The sequence below is a fragment of the Cuculus canorus genome, chromosome 7 (assembly GCF_017976375.1).
Source record: "Cuculus canorus isolate bCucCan1 chromosome 7, bCucCan1.pri, whole genome shotgun sequence".
NCBI classification, from domain to species: domain Eukaryota; kingdom Metazoa; phylum Chordata; class Aves; order Cuculiformes; family Cuculidae; genus Cuculus; species Cuculus canorus.
The window spans coordinates 10,228,152-10,247,482 of record NC_071407.1 but is presented as its reverse complement, the minus strand read 5'-3'; the positions used below and the strand labels follow the sequence as shown (position 1 = coordinate 10,247,482).

The 19,331-nt window shown below is 39.1% G+C and overlaps 1 protein-coding gene across 8 annotated transcripts in view; it reads right to left on the bottom strand.

Annotated features, from left to right (window-relative positions):
* ANK3 (ankyrin 3) overlaps nucleotides 1-19,331 on the bottom strand; it is a 368,949-nt gene that overhangs the window by 53,877 nt on the left and 295,741 nt on the right. For 7 of the 8 annotated variants that reach the window (XM_054071756.1, XM_054071755.1, XM_054071750.1 and 4 more), the window contains 4 exons: nucleotides 16,806-16,908; nucleotides 11,353-11,459; nucleotides 6,831-6,863; nucleotides 3,061-3,285 (listed from right to left, as the gene is read on the bottom strand). In XM_054071756.1, the coding sequence (XP_053927731.1) occupies nucleotides 3,061-3,285; nucleotides 6,831-6,863; nucleotides 11,353-11,459; nucleotides 16,806-16,908 (468 nt within the window). The remainder of the gene's footprint in view (nucleotides 1-3,060; nucleotides 3,286-6,830; nucleotides 6,864-11,352; nucleotides 11,460-16,805; nucleotides 16,909-19,331) is intronic. The other variant, XM_054071749.1, reaches the window with a different exon arrangement.

The following is a 19,331-nucleotide window of genomic DNA, read 5'->3' as shown; positions in this document are numbered from 1 at the left end:
GCCTCATTGCCCTTAATTTCCTTTGGGTGTTAAGTCCTTAAGAAAACTACAGTCATTTTAAACAGTAAGCACCATTACGGTAAAAATGTATTTAAAATTGCCAAAGCTGCACAATCCTTTATCACTTAAACTATAATTAAATGACAACCTGAAAATATTCATATATAGCTCATTTTAATGTAAATCTTCTGAAACAGCTGTCTACATGAAAACATAGTGACAACTTTTGCTAAGGAGAGTTCCTGCTGCTCATTTACGCCAGCATATAGGTGATCCAACCTGCCCTCAGCACATACAGCACTACTGACTTCTAATTGGTATTAGCATAGACAAAATTCAGATTTTGTTTAAGAGATTTAAAGGAGCAAAGTCAGCTCAGAAATAGTCCGGCTACCCAAATGCATGCAACTGCTATCGACTGCAGCAGGAACCACGCATGTGTGTAGGTTTTAAACTTCAAACTTAGTCCCAAACTTTTCAAAGCTCTCCCTGTCTCTCTGTCAATGCAGCTCTCATGAAACACAAGAGCTTGTTTCTCATTAGCTTCACTTTCTGGTTTCTATGCCCAAAATCACAGCTGCAACATCTGCATTGTAAACGTCATTGGGGGATGTTTAGATCCTTTCGGAATGGATTTCTCCAAGTTAAGCAACATCATGACAACGTTTATATTAGTTACTGTCAAACATTTGTCGGGGAAGGAAAGGGAATGAGAAGGTGGTTAATAATACACCTATGCCACCGGACAATCCACCTTCAACAGAGGACTGCAAGTGCGTTACGGAACAGTTAGTGTGAACAACCAACAGAAACCACCATTCGATTCATGTGCCATTCCTTAACAAAACAGACACTTTTGCCAAACGCTTCACAGGCAGGATATGCATTTTAAAGTACGCTAAGACAAATCGACTGAAAATCACATGGTAAGTGAACAATTATGGATTATGCAGCTTTAAGACATTTAAACAGACAGTATCATCATTTTCCTACAGAGGTTGTAAAGGATTTCACTGCTTTGTGGCAACTCAGTTATAAGTAGCATCACATGATGGGAGAATTATGCAGCACTTCTACGGTACTGTACACCTGAAAGGTGCTGAGTGCATTAACCAATCAATTACTTGAGCACAGAAATCACAACAGCCATCATAAGGAAAAACATGAACTAGTTCAAAGTCCAAAGTTTTCGCATTAAATACCAAGGGAGAAGAGTTAGATAGTATTTTTCCCCATGAAAACAGAAAAAAAACAGTTGAATTAATACATATTTTAGATGATTTTAAGAACATCCAGACTATTATGCAAATCTCAAGTGCTTTAAGAAGAAATAGGAATGTAACTGCTGCCTCCCATTGTGCACAGCAAGTAAATACCAAAAATTCTAATATGTTGCTTAAGATATTTACTCTCTAGTTCAAAAAGAGTACAAACTGAAAACTACCACTGATGTACAATCTTTGCAGGCTAATATCTCAGATACTGTCTCTGTAAATATAGAAACCACACAATTCTGTGCATGACATTTAACAAGAATAGTCAGTGAGAAGGTATTGAACAGGTTTGGAACACCGAACACTCACCAATATTTTGAAGACCTAATGCAATAAATTTCACAATATGGTTTGAAAACAATGGTCAAAAATATATGGAAACATTCTTATATTTTTAGACTAAACACCGCAGTTCCTTTGGGTAGCATACTTGGCTTTATAAATTTATTTGAACAAAGCGCCTCTTGCAGCTGAAAATATTAGTATTTCTCCAACCTTGTTGAATTAAGCCATTCGCTCAATGACATTTTTTCTAAATAATGTTTCATAAATAATAGACTTTATGTGATCACATTTTACAAATGCTCTTCGCACAACAGACTTACTTAAGGCCTGTAAATACCTTCTCTGCCACAGGGTTGAACATAAAAAGTTGACTGTCACTGTGTATTAAAATGTATTTGATGCAGTTGAAACACTTTAAATTTAAAAAATTACAAAAGCACAGAAGTTATGAAAGCAGAATGCTGGCAGTGAATTTTACATGCCTGTAAGCACAAGGTAGTAGCAGAGCTGTGTTAATCAAGCCACTATGATTTTCTTTCAGTGACATAAATCAACTGAAAGCTTTAGAAAACATAAAAAAAATTAAATGGGAATAACAAAAAATTGGAAACAAAAGAAAAACTGTAGACATTCTGTATCTTTTCCGTACATATCCTACCCAATAAATTTTGTTCCTTGTGGACCAAGCTGCAGGATTCGGCTAACCATGCTCTCACCCTCATTTAGAGGGGGAGGAGTGTTAGGAAGATGCAGTTTACTGAATAACATCCATGCAGCAGGAAGAGAAATGAGAAGGGGAAATTAGGAACAAGCTGTCATTCCCAACAGAACCAGCAGTTTACACCACGGTGCCACTCATGGTAATGAACAAAATTTGTAATTAGGAAAAAAAAAAGCACCACATCATAGTGGATTGTTTCCCCTATTTTAAGTTATTAAAAAAGTCACTTCCTAGCATTTGTACTACTTGACGCTCTACAGATAGCGCTGCGCCACGGCTCTCAGTGGCTTTGCTCCACGGGACACAGACAGACAGCGCCCAGCAACTACAGCAGCAACCGTGCATTTGCCGCAGTGTAGGGGCAGAGCTTAATATTTGGGTCCTTCTGGGTGACTTTAGGACATTTTTTTGTGACAGTGGTGTTTTGCCGATACTTTACGAGCAAGAGAGTCAAAACCTGTTCTGAGTTATAGGGGTGTGACTCCCCCTGACTTCAAAGACAGGTTGCATGAGTACATGGGGCAGGACGTGGCTTTTTTACGGCTTTCCTTACCTTCAGCTCCACCCTGCAGTGATCATAGAGGCAAAGCTCCCTTCAAAATACAAGAGTACTTTCTGGAAGGAATGGCAGGTTGGTATTTTTTTAATATTTCAATTTAAGTAGCCTATCTGACTCACTCAGATGAGGCAGGGTCAATATTTAACTACTTGGATCCACAGGATAAAGGAAATGAAAGATGCAACATGAGTGTAAACAATGAAATTCATAGAACAACTCACCCTAAAAACTGTGCCCCTGCTGGCCCCATTTCTACAAGTCTACTCGCTAATCCTTCTCCTTCAACCATCGGTGGCGGGCTGGCCAGTTTATGCCTCTTCACCAAGCGGCAGGTGATGCGGGTTGGTGCTGTACACTTGCGTGGTGGGATAATTATTCTCATTCCGTGGTGGCGACTACCCCTCATTGAACCCCCACGTGCATCAACCATAAAACTAACCAGGAAACTGTAGGAAAAAGGAAAATAAGCAGAAAATCAGCAAAAAATCAATCACCACCGTCTTTAAAACGTTATTAGAAAAGTCCTCCCGATCCCAGCTAAACTAAAAAGAACATGAAGATTCTCTTAGAACTTATACTTACATGTTAACTACTGGTTATCAAAAGCAGGAATTGCTAAAGTTCTAGCAACACCATGGTGAAACAAACAGGTGCTACTGAGTAATTTGGATTAAAAGAGTACACAAGTAGTGTATTAGTAGTGGTTTATTAGAATTTAAAAACATCTCTCTGTTACTGTTAGCTCTACTGTTCATAAATAACAGTAAATAGCCTCACATGCAGAAAGGAACCAGACATTGTAGAAAAAGGAGAAACAAAAATGCTTATTATTTTTGAGACCTCAGTCTTCAAAACCTCACAGCTTCATTTGCAAACACCCCAGTGGCTGCAGAGCGAGTGCCTGCACCACAGGTGAGTCAGTCCAGGCTAATAAAGGCTTCTACTGATGGGGAATGACTGAGAATATCAAGTACATAACTTTCTTTAGGCTGCTGGCACTCTGGAGGAAACCATGTCATTGCTCCTCTGTGAAGATGACACTCATTAGCAAACAGCTACATTAAATTAGAATTGCATTTGCCACCAATGCGTAGTTTTCCATTTAAAGAAGGGTAAGCAATTCTATTTGTAAGAAATGAGTGGAAGATTTTAAAATAAAATACTTTTAATTAGCAAGGGGATAATGAATATTAACAAGAGTAATTGTTAATAGCTGTTGTTTATTTCATACAAAATGCTGAGAGGCCATATACATGAAGTGTTACTGTCTTTAACAGAACAGTGACAGGAAAGTGGATTATCCTCCCTGGAATGAAAGCAGACTGCGGCCTGCTTCAAAACTCTGAAACAAAAATCCTTCCAACTTATGTGCATCAAAAAATACAGCTTCCTGCAAAGCTAAACTGTTGGGGGGGAGGTCTAAAATACCTTCCTTTTTCCTTTGTACCATAAGCTGCTGAGTGAGAATAGCTTCAGGAAGAAGATGTAATAACAGGCCGGCACCAAGAGGGACGCAAATTACCAACTCAGTCTTGACGCCGATAGATTTTTTTGTTTGTTCCTTCTGTATGATTTGCAGACACTGATGTAGCTGGCACATCTGCTCTATGATTTCACGATTTTCAAGGCTGTTGCCAAAACTTCCAGATTTTTAAGGACTAAACCTTCCCATGAGTAACAGGAGAAGCCATTCAATTTCCTGGTTCCCGTCTGTAAACTGAACTAAGGGTGAGAGTCCAGGGGGGTCATGAAAGTTCTTTAAAAAAGCCCTCAAGTTCTCTGAAGTATGAATGGGAATCTGTGTACGACAGCTATGTTTGCTTTTGACACCAGCAGGATATCAAAAGTAACAGCTGACGTGCATTGTCCAGGCATGCAAATAAGCTGCATTTGGAAGTCCAGGCGATGTGGGTGGGAAAAGTCTGCACAAAAGCAGGAGTGTAATCAAAACTTTGTATTTAGCAGTCTGCAGGAGACAGGTGGGTAAGGACACAAGCTGAACGTATAACAAGCAGGACAGAAAGGTTGTTCAACTAAATTCCACATAAAGAAATGGCTACATTGCCTTTCTTAAAACTGAATTAAAATTCATCAGTAAAGATGGGGAGGTGGAACAGTCCACTGAGGTGACCCTAGCCCGAGGTTATAATTTCTTGGGTCCTAGACACTTTACAATACTGAAGCATGGAATAAAATTAATGATATTTTCACAGAGTTTTCATAGAAATAAATTATATCCACATTTCTCTCCTGGATATACACACTGCATACACTACTGAACAAATCCAAATGTTGCCACTAGGGTACCTCAATTCCTCATAAGAGGAGTTGTTTCAACAGGACAGGATCTTTGCTGAATGGCTAACAAAACACTTCCTAAAAATACTAGATCTACATCAAAACCAATGTGCTCAATCTTTAAATGATACACTATATACATTATGTTAATCTTAATATTTATAGATACAAGACCTTAGATGCCTGTAAACTCTGTTCACTGGAACATTTTTCTATGTGCTAGCAATAGTCTGTAACAAGCAATTAGATCAGCTCTAGAGAGCCTGCAGCCTTTCTCTCTCCCCTCTGCTTACTGAGCACTGTCAGCACGTTTACGTTGCTTTTTCTCCCTATAGCTGCTCTGTACAGAGGGCAGTGAAGGCCAATGGAAGAAGGCAGATGCCACTGAGCACGTGGAAGGATAGGCCAACGGTTGGTCTTCAGAGCTGGCAAGGAGACAGCTCGTGACTAGCTGTGAAGAGAGTTCAAGACAATCTTAACATTTACTATGAAACAATAAAATACTAAGCAGGGACCCACAGCCTTTGGTCACCAAAGGGAGAATACTGAAAGGAATCTGTTACACTTGGTGCTCTGGTGGCCTTTAAAAAATGTGCGTAGTTTTGTCTGCAGAGGAGATGGGGCCACTTAGGACTCTATGGAAGTGTGTGGGGCAGAGGGGTGCTGGCTGGAGCATCCCTTTGGAGCTGGTACAGCAGCTGCTCTGGGGAGGCACATCTGGTCGGCGCACCACGGAGCAACAGAGAGGCTTCCTGGGGGAACTTGGCAAGGCTGGGCTTGGCCTGATGACTCAGTACAAAATAATGTTTTGGAGAGCTGCCTATCATGTACGTGATTACCGACATGTTAAGCCAGCTCATAATTAATAAAAAAAGAAGTTTTAATTTAATGCAAAAATGCCAAAGCTTGCACTTGGATGTTTTCTCTGTACCCAAATGATTTAAACGATGCAAGTATATCAGAGAAGATTTTCAAAAAATTTAAGCACCTAAATGAACTGACATAAAATAATACAGAAATCAATGGAGTTTAGATCTAAGTAAATATAAAAATCAGGTCCCAATTTCTCAGGCACATTTAGGCTGCAGATTTCAAGGTTGTGAAGAGATAGCTGAGTTGGGTTTGATGACAGGCACCAATACCAGTCCAGACTTGGCAACCTGGGACTCAACACTGCTAATGCACAGCGTTCACAGTAAAGGTAGATTAACCCATGACATGAGTCTCTGCTCCAACACAGGAATCAGTCCATTATAGCCAGCTTTGATGTCCACATCACACTGCCACCTTCAGTGAAGACAAAACCTTTAGCAGATGAGCCTTTATGCATATTGCTCCCATGTAAAGGTAAGCACGGTCATCAGCGTATTAATTATTTCCTTGTTTAGTTTTGAAATTATTAATTTACCTTTTAAAACAATAACAATAATTCCAAACAGTATTTCATGCACTTTCTATCAAAAAGATTAGTAGTTGATGCTTACCTAAATTAATGCTGCACTAATAATGGAAACTACAATATGATCTCTAAAACACAACGCTAAGTGCTAATGAGCTTTTCTACTTGAATACATGGAAGGGATGAGGATGTGGGCGGATGCACTACAAACATCTACACACACTCTGTGGGAAAGGAGTTAAAAAAAAAAAAAAAGAAAAGAAAATGAGGATTCACAGAAAGCAGAGTTATCACCTTGAATCATACTGGGGAAGTGGAGAGGAATAGCTGCAAAATAATTTAGAAAGCAAATGGGAAAAATTAATTTAAGATAATTAGAGGCAAGCAACAGAAAATATCAATAATAAGCGCAAAGGAAAAATAACAATAAAAAATAACAAACGCAACACATTTGAAGGCCAACTTTAGAAATTATTCGGCTTTTGCTTTGCATATCGTGACCTATATCACATAAAATATGCTACACATTGAAAACTAATTCAAAAGGGAGTGTTCGTTTAATTAACACAAATCCATAATTTCTCTGAGAATCACAGAAGCACATGGACAAGGGAAAAGCATTTGCAATTTGCTGAGGTCAACAGAATATTTATTGTAACACAACATCTTTATTTAATTCCCAAAGCATGCTCCACTGTGCCACGGAAAACCAGTTCTTGCACTTTTCTATAGCAGTTTATTTTCCAAAATACAACCTAAGTATACGTATGGCAGGACACTTGAAAGGAGGATCAGTCCATGCCATTTGTTACACTTCTTTCAAAAATGAGTTCTGTGTGTGCAGGGTGTTGGAGTAAACTATAATTAATCTGATGTATTCTGCTGTGCAAGACTGTATTTAGTGTTTCTGAGTTTCTCAGTATGGGAAGCAGCGTAACACATTTTTTTTTTTCTTTCAGCTAAGAAAACCAAAGAGTTAAAAAAGGCAAGATGAAGAAAGCACACCCACATTTTAGTTTTAGTAAGCTCACATCTGAAAGCCGAAGGTCATTTTGATGAAGGGTTTATACCCTTCCTGAGGCCTCAAGATTCATGACACATTTCAATGTGCTGCTTACAATGGACCCTGTTCAAAACATATGCTGGCAAAACAACTTATCTGAACTCAAAAAGAAAAACATAAAACATTATCTTGGCTTAAAAAAAGGAAAAACCAGAAGAGTCAAGATTACTGCCAACAATTCCTTCTTTGTTCCCCTTTCACTGATACATCACTGGATCTCCACATCCTGCTCCCAAAATTCCCCTTCTGCCTTAGCTAAGAAATGGGAAGAAAATCTGATGCTCTCTTCTGTCAGTGGGTAAATGGGAAAAGAGTGATCTGAGGGAGTGGACTGCGAAGAAGCTCCCCCCGCGTGGCACATCGCAGAGCTTGGGGGAGTACGAGGAATGCAAAGAGCAGTGGGGTCAGGCTTTGGCCGCAGGGTGACCCGGCCCAGAGGGCTGCTGACAGCAGGCAACCCCAGCCAGCATCGCTCTGCCTATGGCCACCGAAAGAACCGGGGACCAAGCACCGCAAACAGCCAGAAAAGGAGTTGCTTTTCAGAAAAAGACTGGCAGAAGAGAAGTGAAAAGTCACGATATCAAATGCGCTGAGGTAATGGAAGATGCGAAGGGAACATCTGTTGATTGCCCCTAGATGAAGATAACAGGGAAACCAAAGAGTATCATATTATAATATGGGGCCACGGTTGAAAAGAAAATAAACAATGAGTGAGGGTTTTTTTCCTAACAAAGGAATTGAGTCATTACAGCATCATTTATGATGGACTTTGTCTGTTGTCTTGGTTTCCACTGGGATAGAGTTAATTTCCTCTCTAGTTGCTGGTTTCGATTTAGTATGAGAATGTTGATAGCACACCTATGTTTTTAGTTGTCGCTAAGAAACATTTATACTAAGTCAAAGACTTATCAGCTTCCCATGCTCGACTGGTGAGCAGGTGCACGACAAGCTGAGAGGGGACACAGTCAGGACAGCTAACCAAAACTGACCAGAGGGATATAACATACCATACAATGTCATGCTCGGTATATAACTGGGCGAGAGTTGGCCAGGAGCAGGATTGGCATCAGTTGGTCAGCAGATGGTGAGCAATTGCACTGCGCATCACTTGTTTTGTATACTCTTTTATCATCATTATTAATATTTTATTTTCCTTCGTTTTCCTATTAAACTTTTTATCTCAACCCACAAACTCTATTTCTTCTCCCCCTTGATTCTCTCCCCATCCCACACGGGGTGGTGAGAGTGAGTGAGTGGCTGCACAGTGTTTGGCTGCCTGCCAGGTTAAACCGCATCTGTCAAATTAGAAATGCGATAGGTCAGAAAGGCTACATCTGTTTGGGGAATATTTTGGTGCTCAGATCCTCTCCCTCCCCTGCAATCCCACAGTTTGTTCCACTGCTGCAGGTCTGCAGCCCCTTCCCCTCCATGCAGCAGCTAAAGCCATGTCTGTGTTAGTAGGGACTGATCTATAAAGGCAGTAGAGATGAAGTAGTTGATGCGAAATTCTCATGTCCACAGACTATATGTTTTGGAGGGTTGGAAAAGGTCGTGAACATGCTGAAGAACTAAGGGCAGGTAAATGTCCCAGAAGACTGGCAGGATGCAAACATCAGGCCTATTTTGCATTAGAATGAAAAGGAGCCAGAAAATTTCAGACCAATCAGTCTAACTCCAATTAACAGAAATAGTCAGGAATAAATTATCCAACAATGAATCCGTAAGGGCTAAAGGGTAACTGAGAGATTACAACTTGCCAAACACAAGTCCTCAAAATAGAAATGAATCAAAATATAAGTGGAAAGAGTAACTCACGTCAAAGGAATTTATCTTCCTACTTTGACAAGGTAACTTACCCAGTGGATGTGTGAAACTACTATCTTGGTATTTAACAGTCAGCAGTTGAGGTATAGTGTAGATAAGGTAAGTACACAATCACCTGAGAAGTTACCTCAAAAGAGATACTATCAGTGCTTTACTATTAAACTGGAAGGAAACTTCAAGCAAAGATTTCACTGTACTGTCCTGGGCCAGGTACTAAGCTAATGTTTTCATTCCGAACGGAAAGAAAGTCTGAAAAGTCTTTGAGAAATAGGCTCAGAATTAAAAGCTGTCTTGCTAAAATGGAAAAAGCGGTTAGAATCAACAAAATTAAATATAGTAAAGGCAAACGCAAACAGAAGGAAGAAACCAAACACATAAGCCCAAAACACAAAACAAAATAACTAGACTGGAGAATTTCAGGAAAGAACCAAGAAATTATAGCAGATCACAAACATCTGTCGAGAGAAACTGAAGTTACCAAAATGATAATTCTCACTGCTGGATTGTTTAAGATTAGGATGTCATGGAGGAGATCGAAGAGGTAGCGATCCTGTCATAGCCAGAGCTGGTGACGTGTCTGTGGGGGTCTGGTGCCCAAACTGACTTAGAAATAAGCTACCATCAAAGAGAGGAGAGCCAAGGGACAGCAGCAAGCATGCACTGAACACAGAACACGTACCACCTAGGAGGATCTGGGACATATTAGTCTATAAGAGAGAACCACAAATCTTCCAACAGACAGACCATTTTTAAGAAACTAGTAAGATATTGTTTTCCATGACTACTATGGATACATCAAGAAATAGGCTTTCCTCTCTGCAGGAAATAAATTTTGAGTTGAATATCTGGGGAAGAAATATTGTAACAAGGAACAGTGAACTACTTAAGCTGCGAGACTACAGAATCTCTTAATTTTAGTGATCATGAAGAAATTAAACATATTTCAGGAATGGCTTATCCAGCTGTAATGCAAATAGGTGGACTCTCAGTTCTCTGAGGTCCTTTGCTGACAAACCTTCTCGTGGTAACAACTCACAACATGCCGCATTGCATCACACCAAAAATCCACCGTTGTATAGTTCTGTTCAGCAAAAGCAGGAGCTGACTTATATTGTGGGACTGTAGCTTTAGATTTGTGGGACTTGCTGCTATTTTGGAACCAAAATCTTTTGGCATGTGCTGCATTCATTTTCATTATAAGAATGTTATTAGTCACAAAATGAGGAAGCAAATGAAAAAGGATATGAAATTTTATGTCCTGATCTTGAAAATGAAACAACAAATATTTATACTGGACAATTTTATATGCAATGATTCCTTTCAGTTACACATATTGATTTCTAATTTTTAAAATACACATTCAAACATTACTACTATTGCATTTAAATCAAGTCTATGCGGTGCTGTCAAGAAGCAGCACAACTACAGAAATGACTCATAAGTAAATGAATAGTACCACTTAAGTCAAAGTACAGATATTGGAGAAAAGGCAGGAGTTTGGAGGTATAAATAAAATAAGAATTTAAATTCAAGCTCCTCATGTTTTCCTCTACGAAAGAACAGAAAGCATAACATTATATCTCTGATTTTGTATGCAAAATAATTTAATACAATTCAAACAAAATCACCTTATGATACTTAAAATTCAAGCATAGGCAAGAGAAAAAGCAAAACAGGACTATTAAAGAGAAGCTTGTGATTAGAACAGTTCAGCATTCAGAAAATTGAGTGCAGAAGCAAGTTTCTAATTTGATATGCAAGAATTTAGACTGACTCCTGTTATTAAGCACTCTCATTGAAGTCAGTGTGAATTTTGCCACTGGCTTCAACTGGAGCAGGAACAGGCATGTTATCAGCCATTACAGCAGGCTGTATTCTTCAGCTAACAATACACATTTAAAGATAAAGGAAATCTGTTAAGTGACCTACCCAGAATGAATGGGACTTGAAACAAGGTTAACATTGTCCAAGGTGTCTGCAGCCCAGCTATAGTGTCTGAGAGAATCGGAATCAAACTCCCTTTGAAAGGTCAGGTGCTTAAAAACACAATAGAAAAAGATAAATTGAAATTTAAAATTAATACAACAAATACTTGTTTTAAATACAAGTTGTTAACATGATCCTATTAAATTTAGATCTGGACCCTTTTCACGTAACAGTTCCGATATGCCAGGTGTTAAATTACTGGAAATCCCACAACAGAAACATGACATCCACAGACAAATTCATCTTATGTATTTTCAAACTTTCTTTTTGCCCACTTTTCCCACTCCCTTCAGTTACAACTATACCTCTTTCCAATCTTTACCTACATGTGCAAGGTTAAAAAGATTGAAAAAAATATTACCATTTGTACTGCAATCATACACTGTACAGAGAGACAGAATAACATTCCCCCCTAGCACATGCCATTGGACACATCCTTACTCAAGCAGAACCTTGTGAATAACTTCACTGGGAGCTTAATTGAAGCTGTAAATGCAAAACCAAGCTTCCGGTGGCAGGAGGGGTTAGTTTGTCTACAACCAACATGAACACCGTCTTCTGGAGTGCCACTGCTCCTACTCATCTCTCTAAAAATACCTTTAACCCTGTGTAGCCCTGGCACAGTGGTGCTATAATTAACTGCCCCATCTGACCGACACTGAGGCGTTATTTGTTTCTCCTTGCTGCCCACGGACATGTGCATGCACACTCATGCGTCCTGTGCCCCACAAAAAGGTCTCGGACAATAAATCCTCTTATCCATATAGCAAAGCCATTCTAGCAAAATATTCTTTTTTCTTTCTTTGTTTCTTTTCTCCTAGGAATTTAAACAAATGAAATCGTTCCACACCGTATGCCCATATTTCCAGGGTGATATGAAAGCTTCTGCACGATTTAAGAAGCACCGTCAGGAGTTACACGAATAGAACTAAATCAAGAAGCTGTCACGCAATACACACAGACTGTTTTCACTGATGGTGTTAAAGAATGTCAGTGCTTTTTGTAAGTAGGTTGTTTTCTGCTTACAGGCAAATACATCTAGAGAGAACAGAGTCTGTGAAGACCAAAACTTCATAGGCTCTTTTCAAATCCAATTCTATGGGTTCGAGTCAAACCTGAGCCAAACACATACTTCTGCACAGGGAAGTTTTATTATTACCATGTATTGGCAAATAGAGGTAGTGCAAGTGAATTCTTTGAATGGAAATAACAGCATTAGTACTAAATCTGGCAAAGTCGTAAACACACAAAAACACTTCTGTTGAGAAGCTTCCACAAAATAAACAAGCAGACGGTGATTTGTTGTTGGCCTGAACCTGCAACCCTGCCATCACTCTCAAAAAACCTCTCTACAGACATTTTTTATTTCAGATGAGCATCCCAAGCTTCCTTACAAAACCCACTGACAATATAATTTACTGCCAATCAATAGAAACATCTTAGTAATATCAATAGAAACACTCTGCCATCTGTTCAACACTGTCACACATGCCTCCTTCTTTTGCTACCTTAGCTCTTTTATCAGGATCTTTCACTAAACTTTTTGCTGTAAAATAATGTACTTCAGGCCTGATGGTTCAAGCACAGACAACAAGGGGCAAACTTGCATATGTTAAACTCCAAAATATACCATCAGACATAAAAGATAAAATGAATGCCATTAAAACAATGGCAATTAAGAAACGGCAGTAGCTTTAATTAGCACCATTCTGAAAAATATATAATTCTTGAGTTTAATGAAGACAGATTTCCAACTCTTTCCAATAGAACACTAGGGATCCTTCTGCATTTTCCTGAAGAGCCTGCAGTATAGGCAGGAAAGCCATCGCTGTGGTTCCTGCTATTCCAAATAGTCTAACTGCATAAGAGCTCATATTGAATACGTTATTACTTTTGAAAGCAAAATGTAAGCTCCAAACAGTTGGTCTCAGAGGTTGTAATAATGTAGATAAATGAAAATAAATTTATTCCTTTGCTCAGTGATTAACATCACCACCAAAAGTAGGATAAAACAAAGAAACAGAAGAAATGCATTAAAAAGAACACCACAATTTAGTATTTGTCATTCAAGTGCTTCCTAAGCCATGACAATGTCACTGCACTGAGGTCCGGGCATGCACCAGGACACATACATCAACAAATAAATACATGATCATGTTAACTACAACGGAAGAAAAATGCTCAAGTCCCTTCAGCAGCAGGATACCTAAAACTAAGCATAGGGCCACATAATTTCTAAGGAAATACCACCACTCTGAAATAATCTATGCTAGATATCGGCGCTACTACGCTCACCACGTTGATGTAGGTTTGCTTACATGCATAGACAGAGTTCCTCGGTCTATTCCTGTGTCCTGAGATATTGCCTGCATATAAGGTGACTATGTTTTTTGATTCATTCTTTGCTGACAAAGTCTGCTCAAACAGATCTTTTGGACATATTTACAGCCAGCAAAAGGACAAAGCCTGCAGCCAAGAGTTTTGGCATAGACACAGAGTAGGAGAAGCTAACGGCCAGACACATGCATCTTACAGGCAGCACACATCTGTTGGTCTCATTTTGTCAGTCTGTTGAGGTGCTGGATTTTCCAGGCAGGCAAAAAAAAAATCTTCCCGTGTAATTTGCAATATAAGCAGTCCAGAAGATGGTACATCATTAGTGACACCCAATAACAGGATTCATCCAGTGTTTAGTCAGGTCCTAGTGTTCCCTCCCTGGACTGAGGGAGATTAAATATGCATTGCTAAAGGGTGTGGCATTGTTAGATGCAAATGCGTGTATAAAAATACTGATGGTTCCGCTGGCAAGGACTCTGCTGGTTGCACAACTGAATATCCAGGCTGCATAATATCAGAGTTCAGCAAACAGAGGAATTTATGCTTCCTCCCAGATGAATTTATCCAGACAGAAGAGATTCAGCAAGCTGCAATGAAATGGACAGCCTGATTCATCCTGCCTTTGGCTGATTAGATTCAGAGGTTGATGTAAATTATTCCATGGAGAGAGTCATTTGGATTTGGTCTGAGTTGCTGCATCCATGGTAACACACCAGGACACACATTTTAACTTTGCTCCATCCAGATTATGAGGCTCAGCATGGTCTGAACTCAGGCTTCCCTGTTGAACAGGGTCAGCAATAAACCACTGCATGCAAACAATAGAGAATATTGTGACTTCTCATGGAATCATTAGAAATTCTTCCCTAATACCCAACCTGTCATATTGGCAGTCGGGTTCAGTGGACTGGTTTCAGATCTCCCTCATTTGACTCTTCATAGATTCTCAAGTCTCCTAGTGATCTTGGGAAGGGGTGGCCGTGGGATCTTTTATTTTGATCAGATGAAAAAGTTGGGAAATGCCCCTTATTCTTTTATATACTTATATTTGTGATAGAAATAATTTCCTTTACGCTGAGACTTTGCTGTTGCCATGAATTCTGTACAGGTCTGAGCTTTACAAAAGACAAGAAATGGAACATGCAGATAGGCAATGGCTTACTCCTTCGAGATAGTCTGATACTCCAAAACAGCCTCAGCTCCGATCAGTTTCCAGATGGACAATTAGGATATAATGATTTAACCCACAGCAATTTTTGTACCTGTGAATTCCATTGTTGGAACACAAGGTGTTTTTTCTCCCTGCTTTCTACTGCCATAGAAAAGATTATTTAGAAGTCCAGGAATATAAAGAGAGAGGGATGGGAACAAGAGAGGCGGGGTATTCTCCATCTCCCAAATGCACTCCTCCAGTTTCAGCCAAAGAGCTGTAAATCTTAGCACCACAGGGCTGGGCTGGGCTGAAGAACATGGGAATTCCAGAGGATGGATATAGTTTTTGGTCAAGACTTCAAGGTTTGCAGAAGCCATAGCAGAAAATTTTAGACGGGCTTCTTTTCTCATGAAGATAGTTTGTTGCTTTACTGTCATTTGTTCTTCAGGGCATCATGGTTTTACTAACCTCTCAAGACAGGAGTGACATTTTCTCCGCTACCACCTTCACCATTCCTGATCCTGTCCTGGCCTTGAGAAACTTGAAGTTTGTTTAGAGTATTAATATTAGAATAATATTTACAACCACACTGTCAGCCAGACCTACAGCCTGGCTTCATTTACATAAAGTGTCAGAGTAACTTTAGGTTCTCAGCCCTAAAATATCATTTCTTGTTCCCAGTGCCAGTAGTTGCAGATTTTATTTTCTGACTTCAAAACAAACAAAAGCAACAAAATTACTGCTATGCCATGTTCAGACACTCTCCCTGGCTGGCTGTTGTAATTCAAGGGTATTGGCGGTTTACAGCATTTTACTTTAAGGTAACAACCTAATAAGAAACATTCAGTTGCGAAAGTCAGAATCCAATTTCTGCCATTGCAATAATGCTACCAAAACTGTGTGCAAAAGCTATAGTAAAACTGGATAATTTCCAGACTAATGCAATCAAAGTTTAAAATGCATGAGTCCTGCTCTGCGGACCGTTTGCCCCATGAAAGCTTCCTCTGAGATCAATAACCTCCCGTGTAAGAATACTTGCTGCTGCTGAGAGGTACCTCTGTGAAAATGGCAGCAGAAAACCTCTGTTTCATTACAATCCACCTTATGCTCTTCCACGACATAAACAACAGTTCCACTCCACAGTCCTTTAATTCCTAAGTAAAAACTCTGCTGTGAATTTTTACTCAGTTTCTTAGCAGATCTCTGGCTTCTGTGTGTCAAGAAACACTTGAGTAATTTGGTTAGATTTGAAAATACGAAGCAAGACTACCAAGCAAAATGCTGAGAAACGTGCAAACAAAGCATACAGTATCCTATCGTCTCCAGCATAAGCTTTTGGAAAGAGTTTCCCACGCTATAATCAGGTCAAAAGATTCTGCTTTTGTTGTATTAGTCACTGCACAAATGTTTGGAAGATACATAAACTGGTTAGTGCATAATAGTTTAATCTTTACAAGGCCAAATTCTTCCCAAGGGTGGAAAAACAAGGATAGCAGTTGGATTTCCCTCCATGTGGACAGAACGTGCAAATGTAATTCCCGGGCTACACAGTACAGATGGAGGTTGCTTAGTGTAAAACACATTGCTCTCAACTTATCAAAGCACTCTAAGGAAACACATAGCACTAATCTCATAGATGTTCCCACTGACTTCAATGGACAATCTCATACTCCGAAATGTAACTGATCCCTTAAAGACTCTTCTGGTTCGGGACTTCATCACCCTGTCTCTTGCAAAATCAAAACCGCAATGTGGTAAATCCACAATTCCTTTCAGCTCCTTTCTTCTCCCTTTTCAATAGTTAAGAGAATGGCGATAGTCCCTGCAAGCATGGCTGAGGGCTGCAGACTGTCATGCTCTACAAATATGATGGACGAATACCGGCTGGCAGAGGTGCAGCACATACCTGATCCTTTGCTGGTACCAGCAGTTCTTCAATCATCATGCTGTCTCGAGCATAAGAACTTCTGTTCAGCGTGTAGGACCTATCCGAACTGAAGGAGCGGAGGCTGTTGTATTTACCATTTATCATAGTAAGTGCAGATGACAATGAGATGAACAAAAAATAAAAATAAAAAAAAATTAATACATGCAACTTCCAGGGACAGCATAAGATGGCAAAATATACATAATCTGTGAAATAAATACATGGGAAAAATGGAATAATGAATATTTGGCTATCCCCTTCCCTACAATATACGTAAGCAAAATCACAACAGATATTTACTGCTTTGGCAGTAATGCCATGGCTTTAGAATAAATCCAGAAAAGTGTATTCAGGTATTTAGATGAACTTTAATTAATGTTTTCACACCCTAATCCTGAAAGAAGACCCATGAAGGCAGGTCCTGGGAGAGCTGTGAGTGGGTCACAGCGCCTGCCCATGTGGCTCAGATTGCTGAAGCAGGTTTAACTAAAAGCAAGTTGTATGTGCTGTTGTTCTCTGTGTCTGAATAACTTTTGACTTCATTATAAACACCCTAGTTATTCGTATAGTTAAAAAAAAAAAAAAGGATAATTTTGAAATGAAAAAAGAAAGAAAAGAAATTTGCTTATCAATGATTAAGTACAGATCCAAGTGTTTTAGGCATTATTTTGTTCATGGTAGACTATTTAGAAATGACTATGATCACTCTGAATGTGCTGTAATTTAATAAAGATAGGAGTGTGTTACACTTAACCCTGGAAGATACATTATGGTATGTGCTAAAAACATGCTGCAGGCCTAGACATGCTTGCTACATGACAAAAAATAAAGTAGGAAAAAACATGGATTAATAAAAAGCAACACCCAACAACATATTACACTTTTGAACTAGCAACACTTCTCAGACTCAGAACTCTACAATTATGTCTCATGCATTTTGGTAGTTGTTAATCAAACTTTTCTAGTCCCTTAGCACACGTTCCTCCTTGTGCTGGAAGCAGAAGAGGGATCTTAATTACACACTGTAGGAATATGTTAAGCAGACTTTTACATGATAAAGGCCATAAAGAAATCAAGTTATATTTGTTACAAGAGAGGGATATTGTCTAAGGCTGAGCCCACCTCCTCTGCCCAAAAATAAAAGCATGTTACTTTCCAATGCTGAATAAAATGAAGATGACCAATGGCAGCAGCAGAAAGATGTGACACGATGCCATGCTTTCTTACCTGACTTTTGGACTAAAGCAATTTACAGTGGAAAAGAAACAGGAGAAATAGAAAGCAAAGAATCAGACGGGAAAAGCAAGATGTTATGGCTGGGTGGCTTACATATTTAATGTGTTTATTTCTTAATGTTACACTCAGAATCAGCAGTAAGATACATCCACAGAATACTTTTTGCTAAATAAAATACTTCACAGGAAAAACACTGTATTTGTCTCCTCTGAGCATAACATGTGCAATGTAAAAAATGAGTTACGCAGCAACAAATATTAATGGCACTGCTAAAATCAGAAGCATGGGAATATTAGATTTCTGTCAAAGAAAAGATAAAATGAGGTTGAACCCTCAGATCTACCTAACAGATCTTGACTGTTGAATTCTGCTCTCCCACTTGCACAGAGAGAACTTAGACACGTGCAAGAAGAATACTATAATGAGTAAAAGGTGTCCTGTAAATCAGTGCCCAGTTCTGCACACAAAGTGCACTCCCTCTGTACCATCAAAGTAGTACTTCAGTTCTGACCACATCTGATGGTGTTCTATGTTGACCTTGCTAACATAAACCTGTGTTTAAAAGCAGCATGTCAGCTTTGTTAATTAAGTTTACAAAGACGTAAGAGTCTTCCTTCAGATCTGTTTTGTTGATTTTCAAGCTACTGGACTATTTAAACACATTTTGGCATTCCTTGTGAATGTATTATTACACTAAGACTAACTTACCTAAAAATTGTGAGTGAAGCAAACTGTGTCTGGACACTACTAAAGAGCGAATCTGCACTTCATGCTTGTATTTCTAATACAACCATAACAAACAAGAATGAAGGGAAACATCTAAGCCTTACCTAATGGGAGTTGCCATTAACTGTTAGACAATGAACTCACTTTTTAAAACAGATCTTTAAACTACAGCATAGGAAAAAGTCCTCAGGGCTCCAGTTTATGAGGTTTAATTATTAGCTTCAGTATGATTCAACTGTCAGTAAATGCACTGCAAGTCCACAACTATGGAAGCAATCTCTGCTCGTACAGCTTTAATTGTTTTGAGCAACACACAGTGCAGGATTTAGCAAGACTCAAAAATGAAATCTAAAACGTTGATCTAGAAACACCTGGCTGAAATCACCATTAGTCAGATATTATATGAGGTTTATTGTATTTTATCAGGTTCACAGAAACTTTGCCCTCTTTTCTGTAACACATAATCTGTTCCCTGTCAAATTAAAACTCACAAAAATTTAGGGTACACCTGTATTTTTTATTTTGTGGGGAGCAGTTTTCTTT